Source organism: Panthera onca, chromosome D3 (assembly GCF_046562875.1).
Source record: "Panthera onca isolate mPanOnc1 chromosome D3, mPanOnc1 haplotype 2, whole genome shotgun sequence".
Taxonomy (NCBI): Eukaryota; Metazoa; Chordata; class Mammalia; order Carnivora; family Felidae; genus Panthera; species Panthera onca.
Genome location: NC_138350.1, coordinates 12981879 through 12998098, shown reverse-complemented (window position 1 = coordinate 12998098; position 16220 = coordinate 12981879). Strand labels below are relative to the sequence as shown.

Below are 16220 nucleotides of genomic sequence, written 5' to 3'. Positions count from 1 at the left end.
AATGAAAACACCTCCCATCGTTCTGCCTTGCTGCGGCGTTCCCCGGGCCTCAGTGTCCCCATCTGCTGATGAGGAGGTAGACATCGACGCTTGTGGCAGGGTCCCTCCGACTCTGACAAAATGCTTTGGTTCTCGGGGGATGGGCTGGTTTGAGAAGCAGCCTGGAACAGCTCTGGAGCAGGGCTTCTGGAAGTATGGTCCACCGGGGTCCCCTGCGTCAGAGCCAGCAAAGGGAAGAAGGTCTTTCAAATGCAGATGCCTGGGTGCTCTACTTGTATTAGTTTCCCAGGGACATTGTGATTAGCACATACTTGGTGGCTTAAAATGACACACGTTTAGGGATGCCTGGGTGGCTCAGTGGGTTAAGCATCCTACTCTTGATTTCGGCTCAGGTCATGATCTCAGTTTGTGAGTTTGAGCCCCACGTTGGACTCTGTGCTGAGCCTGGCGTCTGCTTGGGGTTTTCTCTCTCCCTCTGTCTCTGCTCCTCTCTCTTTCTTTCTCTCTCTCTCAAAATCAAATAGACATTTTTAAAACAACACACACTTATTGTTCAGCAGTTCTGAGATTGGAAATCCAGAGTGGGTCTCTAAAGTGAAGGGCTGTTCTCCTTTCTGGAGGCTCTGGAGTAGAACGTTTCCTTGTCTTTTCCAGCTTCTAGAAACATTCTTTGCATTCTTTGGCTTGTGGCCCCTTCCTCCATCTTCAAAGGCAGCATCGTAGCCTCTTGCTTCCACGGTCACATAGCCTTCTTCATGGTCACAGGTCTCACTCTTACAAGGACACTCGTGATTGCATTTAGGACACAGCCACCCAGAAACACCTCTCATTTCAAGACTCTCAACTTAAAATTTTGTTAATGTTTATTTATTTTTGAGAAAGAGACAGTGCGTGAGCTGGGGAAGGGACAGAGAGAGAGGGAGACACAGAATCCGAAGCAGGCTCCAGGCTCCCAGCTGTCAGCACAGAGTCCGACGCGGGGCTCAAACCCACGGACCGCGAGATCACAACCTGACCCGAAGTCGGACGCTTAACCAACAGAGCCACTCAGGCACCCCTCAAGACCCTCAATTAAAATCACATCTACAAAGTGCCTTCTGCAATATTGAGGTCACAGTTTCCAGGGATTAGAACCTGGATATCTTCAGGCTCCAGTTTTCAGTCTGTCACATCACCTTGGACCTAGTGAATCAAGTCTGTTTGTAGGTTAAGACTTTCTAACCAAGCCCCCCAGCCCATTCTAATCTAATATTTGGGAACCACACCCTAGGGAGTATTACCAGGGAGTACCTACTGTGTACCCAGCATAGTGCAGAGGGAAATGGAAACAGGGAGGTTTTTGGAAAAAACAAAACCAAAAACAAAAATAGACCAGACAAAATTACGAAATAATCAGGATCTCGGTGGGAAGAAATTTATTTATCCAGTGGTGACAGGAACATGGACCAACCTACCTCAGTTGGGTGCCATGGAGACAAAACCAAAGCAAAACGCTACAGTTGACGTCACCAGGAGGGCCTCATTAGGGGGAGCCTGATCCCACTGAACCATCGGGGCCATGTTACAGATGTGGAAACTGAGGCCAAGAGAGGAAAGTGGGGCCAGGGCAAGAGCACAGGTCTCTGTGAATGCACTTCACCGTCTGACAGCTTGCAAACCCCATCGTCCCCCAAAGCTTGTCCATTCATTCATTCAGTCATTCATTCATTCACCAGATACTTAGTAAACACATTACGTAGCAGACACTTCTCTGGATGCTAGGGGATGATGGTGAGCAAGACAGATGTGGCCCTTGTTCTCAGAGTCCTGTCATTCTAGTGGGGGAGACAGACTACTGCTAAGTAGTAATGAGATCGTTTGAGTAGGATCATTTGAGTGTGTTGAAGGAAATAAGCCAGAGCTGTGCCGCAGAGGGACCGGGGGACTAGAGTTATCTTAGGGGTGCATTGTGTGTGGGAGGATCCAGGCAGCCTCTCTGAAGAAGTGACATTTGGGCAGGGACCGGAGTGTGAGGAGCCAGCTGTGCAGACAGGGCAGGGCACACCCAGTGGAGGGAACAGCACATGCAAAGGCCCGGGGGTAGAATGAGCAGGATGTGCTTCAGACTGGAAAGAAGACTGTGGTGGCAGAACATGGTAGAGAAGGACGAGAGGGTAGCAGGTGAGGAAGGAGGCTGGCGGGAGCCAGCCTGGGGCCAGGAGGGGTGCTCACGCCTGGTTGAGGCGGGCACTTTTTAAAATAATACCAATGCCTGCAACAGTCCCTCAGCCTCAGCTCTGTGACATTTTTAGGGGTCTGGCCTGTGAGCTGTAGAATGGTTAGCAGGATCCCTGCCCCCTGCCCATGAGATACAATGGTACCAAGTCCCTAGTTGTGAGAACCCGAAATGTCTTCAGATATTGCCAGGTGTCCCCTGGGGCAAAGTCACCCCCCAGTTGACAACCAGTGCCTGAGAGTCTCTGATTTAATTAGTCTGTATAGGCCTGGGGTTTCTGTACAAAACCTCCCCACATGACTCTTTCTGGCGGCTGGGAGACCCCCCCCCCCTCCGCCCTGAGACCCTCTCCTGTAATGAATGGCCTGGAACACTGGCGAGAGGTCTGGATTTTATGCTCAGGGAACCAGGCGGGTGGTGGGCCGGGGAAGGGGGAGGGGCGGGCAGGAACTGGTGTCTTCAAGGACAAATAAAACCTGAGAAACTCCCAAAATAGAGGGCGGGGGCCCAAGGGGAGTATTTTGACAGCCGCCGAGGCAACAAAGCTCAAGGAAATGTCAATGTATCGCCCCGGCTTCCCGCTACGGTCAGAGCAGATGACTTCACCAGGCGCCAGCGTTCTTTCCCCGCAGCCCAGCCCGCTGCCCGAGGCCAGACCAGACTGGGAAGCGCTGGGTTGTGAGAAGCTCCGCGTGCATGGTTGCTGTCTTGAAGGTATGCACCAGCAGCGGGGGGAAGCCACCGCTAGGGAGGGAGAAGCCGCCCCCTTCTTCCCAGAAAGGTATCACAATGTCCCAAGGCCCTCATTAGCTCCCGCTGCAGCCCCTCCAGCCCCCTCTCTGGAAAGGAAGAGACGGTGAGCTTCGGGGGGCCGGGCAGAGACTACAGCTCCATCACATGGTTCCTTCCCTTGCACCTGCAGGAGGCACAGCTGATGCTCATGTCTGAAACCATTTCCCTGCTTGAGGGGCATTTATATTTAATGTGGATAAATGCAGAGCACCCAGAGTAAACCAAAAAAAAAAGCAGCAGATTCCACCAGCCTTCAGCAAGCGCTTCGCTTCGGGCCAGGCGCGGCGATCTTCTCCCATTTATGATTGTGCCCACTTAACAAGTGGGAAAACTGAGGTCGGACGGGCGCAGGGAGCCCCCTGCCCGGGTCATAGAACAAATAACTGAGAGACCCTGGAACGGAGCAAACGTGTATCTAAACATCAGGCCAGCATGTTGCTTCTTTGCCCTGCCCTGCATCAGCCAGGGCAAAGGGAGTAGGCAAGAATCTATCGCGGGCGTTCACCACCGCTGATCACATCACACTTACCTGGGGGACTTGGTAACCGTACGAGAGCGAGGCCGCATCTTAGTTCAACGAGCCAAAGCCTCTTTTTGATTACGTTCTGGAGGACGAGATACACCACAGTTTGAGAGCCACTGGAGTTTTAAACTGGTTTCATTTCTTGTGGCTTTGATTCTGTGTATGTACTGAAATGTCCTGTTAAGTGCTGTGGGGCCACCACACACACACGCACACGCATGCACACACACACACACACACACACACACACACACACGTCTTGCATATACGCTCCATGTTACATACTTTCCCTCTCTTGCTCTTCATCTTACAAAACACAGTTACTCACTTGCTTGTTCCCTTCAAAAGACTCATTTTATTAACATCAGCAATTCACAAAGTTCGCATAGCCCATAAGCCCCCCATCGCCCTCCTCCAATCTTTTTCTAGAATCCCCAAATTGTTTAAAGCCATGCTTCATAGTGTGTGGACCCCTGGCTAGCATCACCTGGGGACTTTTTAGAAAAGCAAATGTAAGTGGTGCCGGGGTGGCTAATGGTTAAGTGTCCCACTCTTGATTTTGGCTCAGGGCACGATCTCATGTTCAAGCCCTGCTTCGGGCTCCTCGCGGAGTATGGAGCTTGCTTGGGATTCCCTCTCTCTCTCTCTCTCTCTCTCTCTCTCTCTCTCTCTCTGCCCCTTTCCTCTGCTTGCTATCTTACTCTGCAAGGGGGAAAATTTGTTTAAAAAAAAGAGAGAGAAAGGCAAATGTAAGATAAAGAATCCCCTCCCTCCCAACTGGAAGCTCTGGGGGTGGGTCCAGCTCTCTGGGTGTTAGGAAACCCTTCAGGACCCGCTTCTGTGCACTCGAGCTCAGAGCCATTGCTCTAAAGAAACGGGTTCCCACCTCCTACCCTGAGTGAGCAGACTTTTCTGCTGCCGAGAGCTGCACACCCCATACCTCCTGCACCCTCACCGAGCGATTCTGCCAGGTGGCACTGAGAGGTGAGCAGCTGGGCCCAGAAGAGGTGAGGGCCGGGAATGTCCCAAGGTGAAGACCAGCAGGGGCCTGACAGCCACCGATTAGCTTCAGTGCTAACGTGAGTTCACCGCCTTCCGCAGACACGTATGGGACCCTGGCTGAGTGCCAGACCACATGCTGGGTGCTCAGAACACAGTTCCTAGAGTTCATGCAGAGACTTTCCATTCCAGCTAAGGAGACTGTCAGTAACAAGTGAAACAGACAATGAAGTTCAATAATAAAGCATTGCGTTAAGTGTTATGAGGGCCACAAACAGGGAAGGTTCAGAGTGACAGGAGGGGCTCAGAAGAGGTGTCTTAGAGAAGGTGACATTTAATTGAGACCTAATGGTGAGCAGCAGAGAAAGAGCAGTCCAGGCAGTGGTACAGCAGGTGCAAAGGTCCTGAGGTGGGAATGAGATGGGCACGTTTGTGGGCCAGAAGGGAGCAGGATGGTAGGAAAGGGGCTGCGGGGCCTCAAAAGTACGGATAAAGGTGTGGAGTTTATTCTGTTGCATCTGGAAGCCAATGAAAGATTTTAAACCAGAGTCCCTCACACCCCCCCTGGAAATTTCCTGATGGCCTGGCTGCTTGCTGCCTCCTCTTGCACTGAGCTAGTTGGTTGGGTGTATCAGACTCATTTGGTTGAGAGCAGTGACAGCATCAGCCCAGCCCTGAAGGACACACACAGAGGAAACAGGACTCTGGGGTGTCCTGACCGTCAGTGCGGTGTTCCCACCTGCGTGGGACTTCAGGAAAGACGCCGGAGCGGTTGCTCTGCATTTGTGAAGTTGAAGATGCTTTCTCCGGGATGCGAGGAGGAGGGAGCAGGACAACAGGGGCATTACGTAAACATCTTATTGCGATACAGGGCTTGGGATGTGCGCCCCAGGAAAGAGAAGGAAGGACAGGATTCCCCCACTGCTTTCAGGAAGATTTTTTTGTTTTAATGTCTCATTGGGCTAGTGTCCTCTGTCCCACCCAGTCGCCGGGTGCCCAGAATCTGAGTACAGTTTCGCGGTCACGTGAGGCTGACTGTATCCCCCATACGCACGCGATAACCAGCCGCACCCGTCTCTCGGGGACAAGGTAGTAATGAAATCCCGTGGGGCTCATTTGCACATCATTCCAAATCCGGTCAATGTCAGGAGCTATTTAATAGACGATGTTCAACTCTAGATCAGTTCTTGTTTTTCATGCTTTCAAACATAATAGCTCCAAGCTGCAGTATTTAACAGACAAATGGAGGGCTCTGCCTTCTGCTAAGACACTAGCAGCTCCGTGCCTGAATGAGATCTTGACTTGCTTTTCCTGTAACTCTGTACTTGCGGGCTTTCTGATGTTTTTTTTCCCCTCCGGGCCAGTTTGATTGTCCTAAATATAACATACAGGAGTGGGGGAGGGGGCGCTGAGCACATGGAGACTCTGTCCCCCCTCATCTACTAGAATCGGCTTCCTTTCATGTTCAAAGAGCTGAATTGCTTTCCCTTTATAAAGCACAGCTGAAAAGGTTTTTTGTCTGTGGCTGCCTTTAATTGTGCTAGAATGTAGAGCACCCCGGGACTTTTGTGAAGGGAGCGCTATAAATGCACTGCATCATTATCATTATTATTATTAGCATCATCGCATGTACATTGCATACGCCTGTTGGGTAAATGATCACATGACCAGCAGCGGACTTGCCTGGGTGAAGACTTTGCCACTGGCCACCACGTTCCTCGAATCTCAAAGATCCTAAATTAGCGTGCGTGCCATCTGTCATCACTTAACAAGTAACTTGGGTGTCTTACCGCCCGAGTGAAAACTCGTTTGTTAGTGAGAATGCGGGTCAGCAAAAAGAAGAACATGAAATTCACCTGTGACGTCTGCAGCCAGAGGCAGTCACGTTAGCATTTCGGTGTGTATCCTTCCAGGCAGTTCCCTCAGTGTGCGTGCAAACTCAGTTTGTATTTGTCAGAGTAACGGTAGCTGCTGTAACAAGTAAGCCTTAAAGCATTAGGCGGCTTTACACTATAGAAGTCCATTTCTTGCTCACAGAATAGTCCAAGGTGGGTGTTCCTGGGCGGTAGGTGGCTTTTCCTTGTGTGGGGGGGGGGGGACCCAAGACCAATTCCATCTTTTGGATCCATCCTTAAGGCTCAGGGACCTCTGCCTCAGCTGAGGAAAGAAGAAAATACATAGAGGTCACATGCATCCTACCCATGCGTCACGGGCTGGCACCGTCCCTTGACCACACCTGGCCGCAGGGGAGGCTGAGGAAGAGCCAGCCAGCTGTATTCCCGGTAGGAAAACGACATGGGTTTTGGTGACGAGCCAGCAGCTCTGTGACACACATTTGTGGATAGATCTTCTACCCACTGAAGACAGACTCACCCAGCAGCACTGGTCTATGACTTGCTTGCTTCACCAAATAGATGTATGAACACTCCCTTTTGGGGGGACTTGAGTCTATTGCAAATTTCTTCACTTTGATGGACCTCTGTTTGTTCACCTGTAAAGTGGGATGACCTTTTTCTCTCTTGCAAGGGAGTGATAAGAATTAGAAATCAGGCTATAGCCCAATGCCTCCTATAAGCAGAGGTGCTCAATACCTTGTGTCTCCCAGTTGCTATAGTAATAATGATGATATTCTAACAATGATGATGGCGATAAGGATAGCAGAAGCAAGTAAGAGTAGCAGTATTTTTTCTCCTTGGCATCCTACAAGCCGCAGGTGTTTTGCGTTGATTATAATATCAGATGATACGAGGTGATGGCTGTAGTCTGACCTCTTAGCCTTGTAGCCCAGCTCTGCTCCTGGCTTGTACGTTGGCCATGTTACCTAACTTCTGTAAGCTTCGAGCCATCCGTAAGGAGGTGTTGAGAAAGGAGCTGGATATACTGGTCTCCAGCTCAGATGGAAGGTTGCGGCTGGAAATAACCGTGTGTGAGTCATCTGCATAGAAGTGGTGATTGAAGCCGTAAGCTCCTGTGGAAGCTGAGGCCATCCAGGGAGGAGCAGGAGGTCGCCCAAGGACGGAGCCTGGAGCATTCCAGCGCTGTGTGTCTTGGTGGGGAAGGGTCCCCGTGCACAGGGGACTGAGGAGGCGCAGGCAGGGCTACAGGAAACCAGAAGAGCCTGGGGTCCTGAAGCCAGTCCCAAGCGGTGCCCCACTGCCCACCCCCACCCCCGACAATCCCCTTGTATGACATCACTGTGTTTTATTTTCATTAGAGCGCTTCTCACCATAAGATAACGTTTTGTTCCTCAGTTTGCCTGCTTGCCTTTCATCTGTTTTCCCTACACCCCTTCTCCCAACTTAGAACATAAGCCCCAGGAAAGCAGAATCTCAGCTATTTGACTCACCTCTGTATCCCCAGCCTCTAAAACACGAGCTCCTCCTTAAATACTTGTTGGATGAATGGATAACTGTTTCCAAAAATACATTCACACATATTATCGCGGCCTGATCCTCTAGGCAAGTATAGCAGCAGACAATGAGTGGTACTATTTATTCAGAATCACCGAGAAATGAGTGGGACATAAGTGAAATGTAGTACAAACCGGGTGGGGGGTGTGCCTATAGGACGTGGGAGAATTAACAGGGATGAAAAGAAAGAGATGCCAATTATGCGATGTGAATTATAACAATACAATACAGAGACTGCACGATTAGGGGGTATTGGCCCCAAACATTCATCATATACGAGGTCCTTCCTGGGTGTGATGGTGGGAGTAAGGAAGGGAAGGCACGACCTCTCCCGTGGAGCTCACAGACAGGTCACTGGATGATTCCCAAACAGTGTCATAATCTCTGCAATAGTACCTAGGGGGTTATGGGGACCCAGAGCTGGCCCCATACCCAACCAAGGAACTGGCCAGATGGACAAGAAGGTGTTGGCATTCTTGGGGCACCCAGGTGGCTCAGTGGGTTAAGCATCCGACTCTTGATTGTGGCTCGGGTCATGATCTCACGGTTTGTGGGTTCGAACCCCGCGTCGGTCTCCATGCTGGCAGTGTGGAGTCTGTTTGGGATTCCCTCTCTCCCTCTCTCTCTGCCCTTCCCCCACTTGTGTGTGCTCACTCTCTCCCTCAAAATAAATAAATAAACTTAAGGATGCCAATACTTTTTTTTTAAACAATAAAAACCATAATGCAAAGGGCTGGATATGGGAGGGAACAAGACAGGGAAGGGACAGAGGAGTCAGGAGCTGGGGTATAGGGTCCATACGGGTGCTGGCAAGAGATAAGAAGCTAGAGACAGTCTGAAAGGACCTTGTGAGCCAAACTAAGGAATCCGGACTTTTCTCCCAGAGGCAAGGGGAGCCACCCAGAGTTTTAGCCAGAGGAGGGACACAATCTGGTTTGCATTTCAGAAAGACCACTTTGGGGTAATCCCTTTTCTTAGAGGAGCTTGCGGCAGGATTGTTCCTCTATCCCCCACCCCCACTCCCCTCCAAGAATGGTGTGGACAGTTCGTGTTGATTCTCATCAGGCATCAGTGGGAACAAATGCGGGTTTGAATGCCCTAGGTTCTGAAAGATACTTGGCAGGACTCCCTTAGGGGACAGCAACAGCAAGCTGGCAGTCCTTTGGAAACAAAGGCATTTTCAACAGCTTTCACTATTTACCCAAGTTAAAAATAGCCAGCTGCACTCCCATGTTTTGAAGGCAAGTGTGGGCAACATCAGGTCCTTAACATGTGTTCCAGAAACCAGAGGGACGGTTTGCTCAGCATTGCTGGCAGGCCGTGGTTAAACAGAGATTTGGGAGCACGGGGGTAGCTTCATGGAGGGAGGCGAGGTTGTAATTAAAAGCTAGCTCCCTGCAATCTGATCAGCCTGCGTGCAGATACTGTTTTTCTGTCTTTTGAATGAGTTTAACAACCCTCTGAAGGAGGAACTCTTCAACTCCTCCGATTATGGACAAGGAAGCAGATGAAGCAGTGTGCCTAAGGTTATAAAGCTGCGGAGAGGCAGGATTTGAACTCAGGACTGTCTGATGCAGACCAAAGTCCATATCGAACTACCCTCTCCTTTTCTTTCCCTTCCCAGCTGTGCCTAAGTCCATCACTCTTTTTTTTTTTTTTATAAGTTTATTTATTTACTTTGACAGAGAGCGAGCGAGCTGGGGCGTGGCAGAGAGAGGAGAGGAGAGAGAGAATATCCCAAGTAGGTTCCACTTCCAGCATGGAGCCCAATGCAGGGCTCAAACTCATGACCCATGAGCTGATGATCTGAGCTGAAATTCAGAGTTGGACGCTTAACTGACTGAGCCACCCAGGAGCCCCTTCATCCTTCTTTTTAATGCCCCACGGTTCCCTTAGAACCCTCCCCTGATGATCCTCTCCCCCTAGGTGGGGGAAAACACTGACCTACCTCTGGGCCAGGTTCATTGTCCAAACCACCAAACACGCCTGGCCTATGACTTGTTGAGTTGGCAGATGCAAATCGAAACCCTGGCATGTGTCCCTTCCCTCTCCTCGTGGCGGCCTCCAGGCTGGCGTGGGTGGGCAGGGAACACCAAGTGTCAGACCAGTATGTGTCCACTGCTCTGGGAACTCGCCGGACCCTGGCTTTTGGTCTGATGTATTTCCAAACCGGCCACGGTTGCTTGAGCACTGCTCAGCTTCTGCTTTGTCCCTGCCTGGTTGTGTTTAAGATAATTAAGCCCATAAATCAAATAATAAATAGCTATTGACTCTTTGTCATGGAGTCTATCGGGATTGATTGACCACTGGGAATACTGCTTTCCTCAATCAATGGGGAGCCAGGGGGATGAATAAATCTTGATAATGACTGGCAAGAGGAAAATCAATAGGTGTATTAAAGTACGCATTGGGAGCCTATATCTTTGAATGCAAAATAACAGTTTGTTTTGGCAGAAGAGGGGAAGCAGAGAGGCAGGGAGCATAGACACAGCCAGTATCCCTGGATGCGAGCAAGGTACCTGGCACACCTTAGGTGCCCATTCATTTTTTTTTTTAATTTTCTTATTTATTTTTTGGTGAACTGCAGAAATCCAGTGAAAGGTCTGCTTTAAAGGGAAACCGTGTTCAGTGTTTACTTGTTTCCATTCTCTGGATGGCGAGTGCCCGGCAATCCCATCTGCCTGTGGGCTGCCTTGCTCTGTTCTGGAAGGAAAGGGAGGAGGGAAGGACTGCACGTGATGGAGAACAGAGACCAGGCTGCTTCAAGGCAGGCGGCACCTGTTGAGAAAGAGATGGCCGAACTCCATCAGGGACAGGGAGCAAAATCCCAAGAGTTTGGTCAGCACGTCTGGTGGGAGGTGCCTCTGAGCCTTTTAAGAGGCGATGTCAAGGTGGCAGTTAGATAGATGGCTGTTCAGGGTGCCGTTCTGGACAGGAGATACAGCACTGGCGGCCACCTGTGCTAGGAGAAATGAGGCGCCATGGGCCTGGGGAGATGGTCTGGGGCAGCGCTTCCCAGAGGGGACCTCCTGGGCGGGGCCTGAATTTGCATGTTTAACTCGTTCCCAGGTGATGCTGATGCTGCAGGTGTGGGAACCCCACTTGGAGAGCCAGTGGTCCCCTGGGGGACAGATTTACGTGAGAAGAAGGCAGAGTGTTCCTGTAAGGAAGCCTGAGAGGGGCCAGGGGTCGAGGAAAACCAGGAGGGAGTGTGATCGTGGAAGCCTAGGGTTCAGCAAGGGAGAGTGGTCAGCAGTTTCGGAAGCCGGTATGGAAAGAACAGGCAAGATGCCGCTGGAAAAGTGTCCCCTGGAGCTCTTGTAGCCTTCACATTTCATCGGCCTGGGGTTTTACATTATTTGCAGACTTCCCTGATAATCTGCCGGTGATGTTTGCCAACCCCACCTGTGCTCTTAGGTGTATACCATGTGAGTTTCCAGCTTAGGGCTAGGGTTCAGGTGGAATGGATCTCTTCGCCCTCTGAACCCGGAGGATGGTGACATTTCAGTGATGCCAGTGACAGTCTCAGAGGGGGTTGGGGCACAGCTGGAAGATCCAGTCCCAGGAAGAGTTGCCAGCGGGAAAGAGCTGCCATTCATCAGAATGGCGGTATGGATTCGCTGAGGCTGGAAATGAATCCACTCCTGGGAGGTGTTCTCTCTGGGCACGGCTTAGTATTGTTTTCAGAACCAGTCATTGATGTTCAGCCATTACGGTCCTTTAAAAGGAAGGAAGGGAAGTCGGTTGCTTGGTTGAATCCTTGTTAATAGGAAAGAGGGCTTTGCTATGAAACGGCACTCCCAGAATTAAGGGTAACATACGTGTTAAGCAACTACCGTATGCAGAGTTCTAGGGACTTTAGAGATACTGCTTCATTAAATTCTTGTCCCCATCTTACAGACTTAGGGAGATGAGATGGCTCATCCAGCTAGTGTGAAGCTGAATCTGGCTATAAAGTTGACCTGTCTGATCCCAGAGCTTGAGCCTTAACCCCACCAGGCTGTACTGGGTCCTCTTAAGAACTGAATTAATTTGTTGTTCGAATGTTCTTTGTGGCTGTCTTCCAGGGCTCTCTGGATGAGTTTCATAGATCACTGTCATGGTCTGGTCACTTCTCTTATCCTTGAGTACAGAATAAATTTCATGAGAATTTTTCCTATATAGAAATTTTAAAGTGGAAAAGCAAAGTTCTTGCATGTCAAAGCCAAGCTTCTGTGTATCTCCCAGGGCCTGGCCTTGTGGCTCATGAGCAAATACAAGCTGGGGGCGCCTGGGTGGGTCAGTCGGTTGAGCATCAGACTACTGGTTTTGGCTCAGGTCATGATCCTGGGGTCATGGATTTGAGCCCTACATCAGGCTCTGTGTTGAGTGTGGAGCCTGCTTGGGACTCACTCTCCCTCCCTCTGTCCCTCTCCCCTGCTCACTTAGTCTCTCTCTCTCTCTCTCTCTCTCTCTCTTAAGAAAAGAAGAGAAAAGAAAATACGATAGCTGATGCTCACCAAAATAGCCTCTAGAAAAATGTTGGTTTACCAGTTGTCTAGATCTGAGTAGTTATTCTTTCATACAGGTTTGTTGATATAAGTTTTTCTTTTGTATTGGTAGTTATTTAAAGCCTTCATGAGCCTGGGTTTCTACATCTATACAATGGAGAGAATAACAGTCCCTACCTTGTGGGATTATTGTAAGGATTAAGTAAGTTTCTACATAGGAGGCACTGAGGCTGTTACACATTGTGAAAATTGATAAAGGAAAGCCTCACTAAAGTGGACTCAGGATGCTGGCAGGGGAGGCTGGAAGGGGGAGCTGTACCACTCAATGTCAATGACAGGAAGAATTGTCAATTACAGACCCCTAACAGAAGTATCTCAACAGGAAAGAATCCTCAATTCCAGGCAGGGAAAAGATGTACGTTGCTTCTCCTACAAGATCCACTACCCCTGGAACTCAGCTGATGAGAAACTGTCATCACCCTGAGCTTTTTTTTTCCTGTGAACTTTCCTTTCCAAACAGTCCCTCCCAACTTCCTCTTCCTTCTCCATAAAATAATGTGCCTCTCTCTTGTTTGTTGGACTTGGCCTATGATTTTACCATCGTTGGCTTATATGGGATTGCAGTTCTCTGCTGTTCTCAGATAAACCTGTGTCTGCTCGAAAAATAACATTTTTATTTTTAAGGTTAACATCAAGTGCTATGTAAGTACTGGCAATTCTTGTCATTGCAGAGATTGTTGCTAGTAGCCCAGTATCGTGGGTACCCAAGGGAGGTGATGTAAATACAGTGCTATCCTGTGCTGCAGTAGGAAGAACATTGGATGTGGAGTGAGGAGTCCTGGATGAATATTCTAGCTTGGTCACATGCTGGCTGTGTGACCTTGGACAAATCGCTTCACCTCTCTGAGCCTCCGTGTCTTCATCTATAAAGTGGGGATAACAGTGTATGTTTCCCTGGGTGGCTAGGAGGAGGAAATGGAATGGCAAGACTGAAAACCCATCATAAAATGACCAGGACTAGAGAAATGTGGGATAACTTAAAAAAAATCACATAATAATAACAGAAGTTTACAAAGCATTGACAGCATGTGTGGTGTTATTCTAAGCACTTTGACCTTTTCCCAGCTACCGGGTGAGGTTGGTACTTTTGAACTGGTGGAGCTGGGATCTGAACTCCTGTCTGCTGTTGTCAAAGCAGGTATACATAAACACTTTATTGGTGAGGAGAATTTTCTTGTTGAATTGGCAGGTGGCAGGGACCCGAGTTTAAAGTTGGGACTGCAGCTGAGGGATGCGGCAAACAGTTTCCCCTTCTTGGGGCTCCAGCCCTTCAGTGGTCTCCTGGGCAGTGACCGTCCCTGTACTGTGACCGACTGATGAGAAGCAGGGCCACCTCTCCCCAGCTGTCATCTCCTTTCGACAAAAACAGAGAGTCTTGTGGCTGAGAAGTTGTTCTTGCCTTTAATCAAAGGTTCTGTCTCCCAGTCCTCTTCAAAAGAGGATTCTGTTTCTTCTAGGTGTTCAAAAGACCCAAAGGAGCGCACCGAGCAGGGAACAGACCAAGTATCTTCAAAGGCGAGGAAGGGGTCCCAGCCATCTTCAGAATTTCCGCAGCTGGGGCCCGTCCCTCCAAGGTAGTTATTAGAGCAGCCTTTCGGGACTTTCCGGGCACAGATCAAGGATTCTCGGTGGACTTGTCTGGAGTGTCTGTAGACCAGTGAGACCTGTCCTGGCATCTCAGTCACCCGGGTCTGATCTCTCTCTGTGCAACAAGGGCTCCCTTTGACAGGCTCTCAGAAACAGAGATGCTGTGCCTTCACCCAGTGGATTATTATTCTTTCTTGTTAATAAACCTCTGTTTCTCAGGTTCAGCTGGCCTTACAGCCCTTCCTCCTGTAGGAACTCTGCCTTCTGTGGCTGTCCTGCCCTGCTCTTCCTCTCCAGCTTTCAGCTTTGGTGCTGAAAAACCCCTGGAGCTTATCTCTCTAGCTGCAGGATATAGAGGTGGAAAACGGGTGCTGTTTACAGGGCATCTGGAGGGATGGGCCTTCTATCATCACATGCTGAATGTGACATCGAAAGGACATGGGAAGGAAGGAGCCAGGAGTTCAAGTACTACTTCTGCTGTGACCTTAGACAACCCTTTAATCTGTTTGGCTCTCAGTTTAGTTGTTTGTGGATGATTATAACATTACCTACTTCATCATGATCTGGGTCATTTACTTCCTTGACAGCCTGGTTGGCCTAAACTGAACCCTTAAGAGTGAATGACCACTCGTCCATCCATTTGTTCATCCATCCACCCATCCATCCATCCATCCATCGTCCATCCATCTTCTCACCAATTCATCCATCCATATCCTACCTCCTACCCCACTTTACAGATGTACCCACACAACATCCACCACCCCACCTTCTCCCCACTCATCTCACATTCACCTGTCTTTCCCATCCATCCATCCAACATCCACCAGCTCAAGTACCCCTCCTACTACTAACTCATCCTCCCACCTGCCACCCACCCATGTGCCCATCCACCCAGTCACATAAAGATCTAGCCGTCTAGACATTCAGCAAATAGTTGAGACCCCCTTAGGCGCTGATAGGTGCTGGAAATGAGCAATGTGGAGCTTTCCTTCTGAGACCTGATGGAGTCAGACAGCGTGTCATAATTAAAGCCAGCTCCTTGTAGCAAAGCAAGATGACAGAGCCGGGTGGGGAAACATCCCTAGATGGGAATTGCCGGAGACTGGACTTCCACGGTGTCACATTCCCAGATATGAAAAGAAAATGGACCGCCCAAACAAACAAACAAAAAAAAACAGGCAGCAAGGCTAGAAGTCTCAGAATCATCTCTGCCTCCTGTTTTCTTGCCTTTGGTGCTAATTTTTATGGAATTCTATGCTGATGAGCATGGAAGCTGAGACCCTGGAAATACATGGAGGAAGAGAGGGCGATTTAGGGCAGCGGGGGTTGGGGGAGAAGGTGCCAATTTAGTAGGCTCGGAGGTGGCTCAGTACATTTTCCAAAGGTTGGCGGTGGTGAAGGGAACCAAATGCAGGGCTGTTCCCTGCCTACTTTACACACCATTAACTCTCAACTTGTAATAATTTATCAGTGGCAGGCTGGAGTTTACTTATTCATTATTTGTAGAGAAAGAGTTTGCGAAGCAAATCAGTTCAAACAAGATCACAGGGGGGTAGATTTAACCCACTCAAGAAAACCAACCAGAGGAAATGCCTCAGCACAATCATTGTCTCCAGGCTGAGCTGCTGGGGACAGACGGGTACCCGCTGGCCTTAATGGTTCCTGCCTTGCAATTCCAGAAACGTTCACTTTATCTCTAAGTGGCCTCTCTCTAAGGAACCTTTCTCCCCGCGCCTTCCCTGCCCCATCCAGTCCAGATTTGACAGTTGGCTCTGTGTTGCCCTTTCAGTCTGGCAGTAAAAGCCTTCAGTCAACCCTAGTAAGAGAATATCTTTGGGGTCAAGTGTCAAAACCAGGTCCCTTGAGCTCCTTCCCCTTGTGACATGAATGGCCATAGCTTTCTTTAAATGTCTTAAAGACCTCTGGTCCTTTCGTTTAAGGACGGCCTCTTAGACTTGATGTCGGGACACCTGGTTTCCCATCTGGATGCTGGATGGTGCTGGACCCTCTGCTTCCTCATCTGTAGAATGGGCACGCTGACCCCTATCCCACTAGAAAGATGAGAGTGTTTTGTAAACAAAAAAAATTCAAAACAGATGTGAAGGGACAGATAGTTTTTCAGATGGATGTCAATTACAGTGAGG

General features: G+C 49.5%; 1 protein-coding gene across 4 annotated transcripts in view; it reads left to right on the top strand.

The window, feature by feature from the left end:
- The window catches only part of KSR2 (kinase suppressor of ras 2), a 440326-nt gene that overhangs the window by 369784 nt on the left and 54322 nt on the right, over window positions 1-16220 (top strand). The window contains exon 15 of one of the 4 annotated variants that reach the window (XM_081790700.1): window positions 13947-14259. The exons of the other annotated variants lie outside the window; for them this stretch is intronic. Coding sequence (XP_081646826.1) covers window positions 13947-14067 — 121 coding nt within the window. The 3' untranslated portion in view covers window positions 14068-14259. Of the gene's footprint in view, window positions 1-13946; window positions 14260-16220 lie in introns of those variants that run through there. 4 annotated transcript variants of the gene reach the window in all.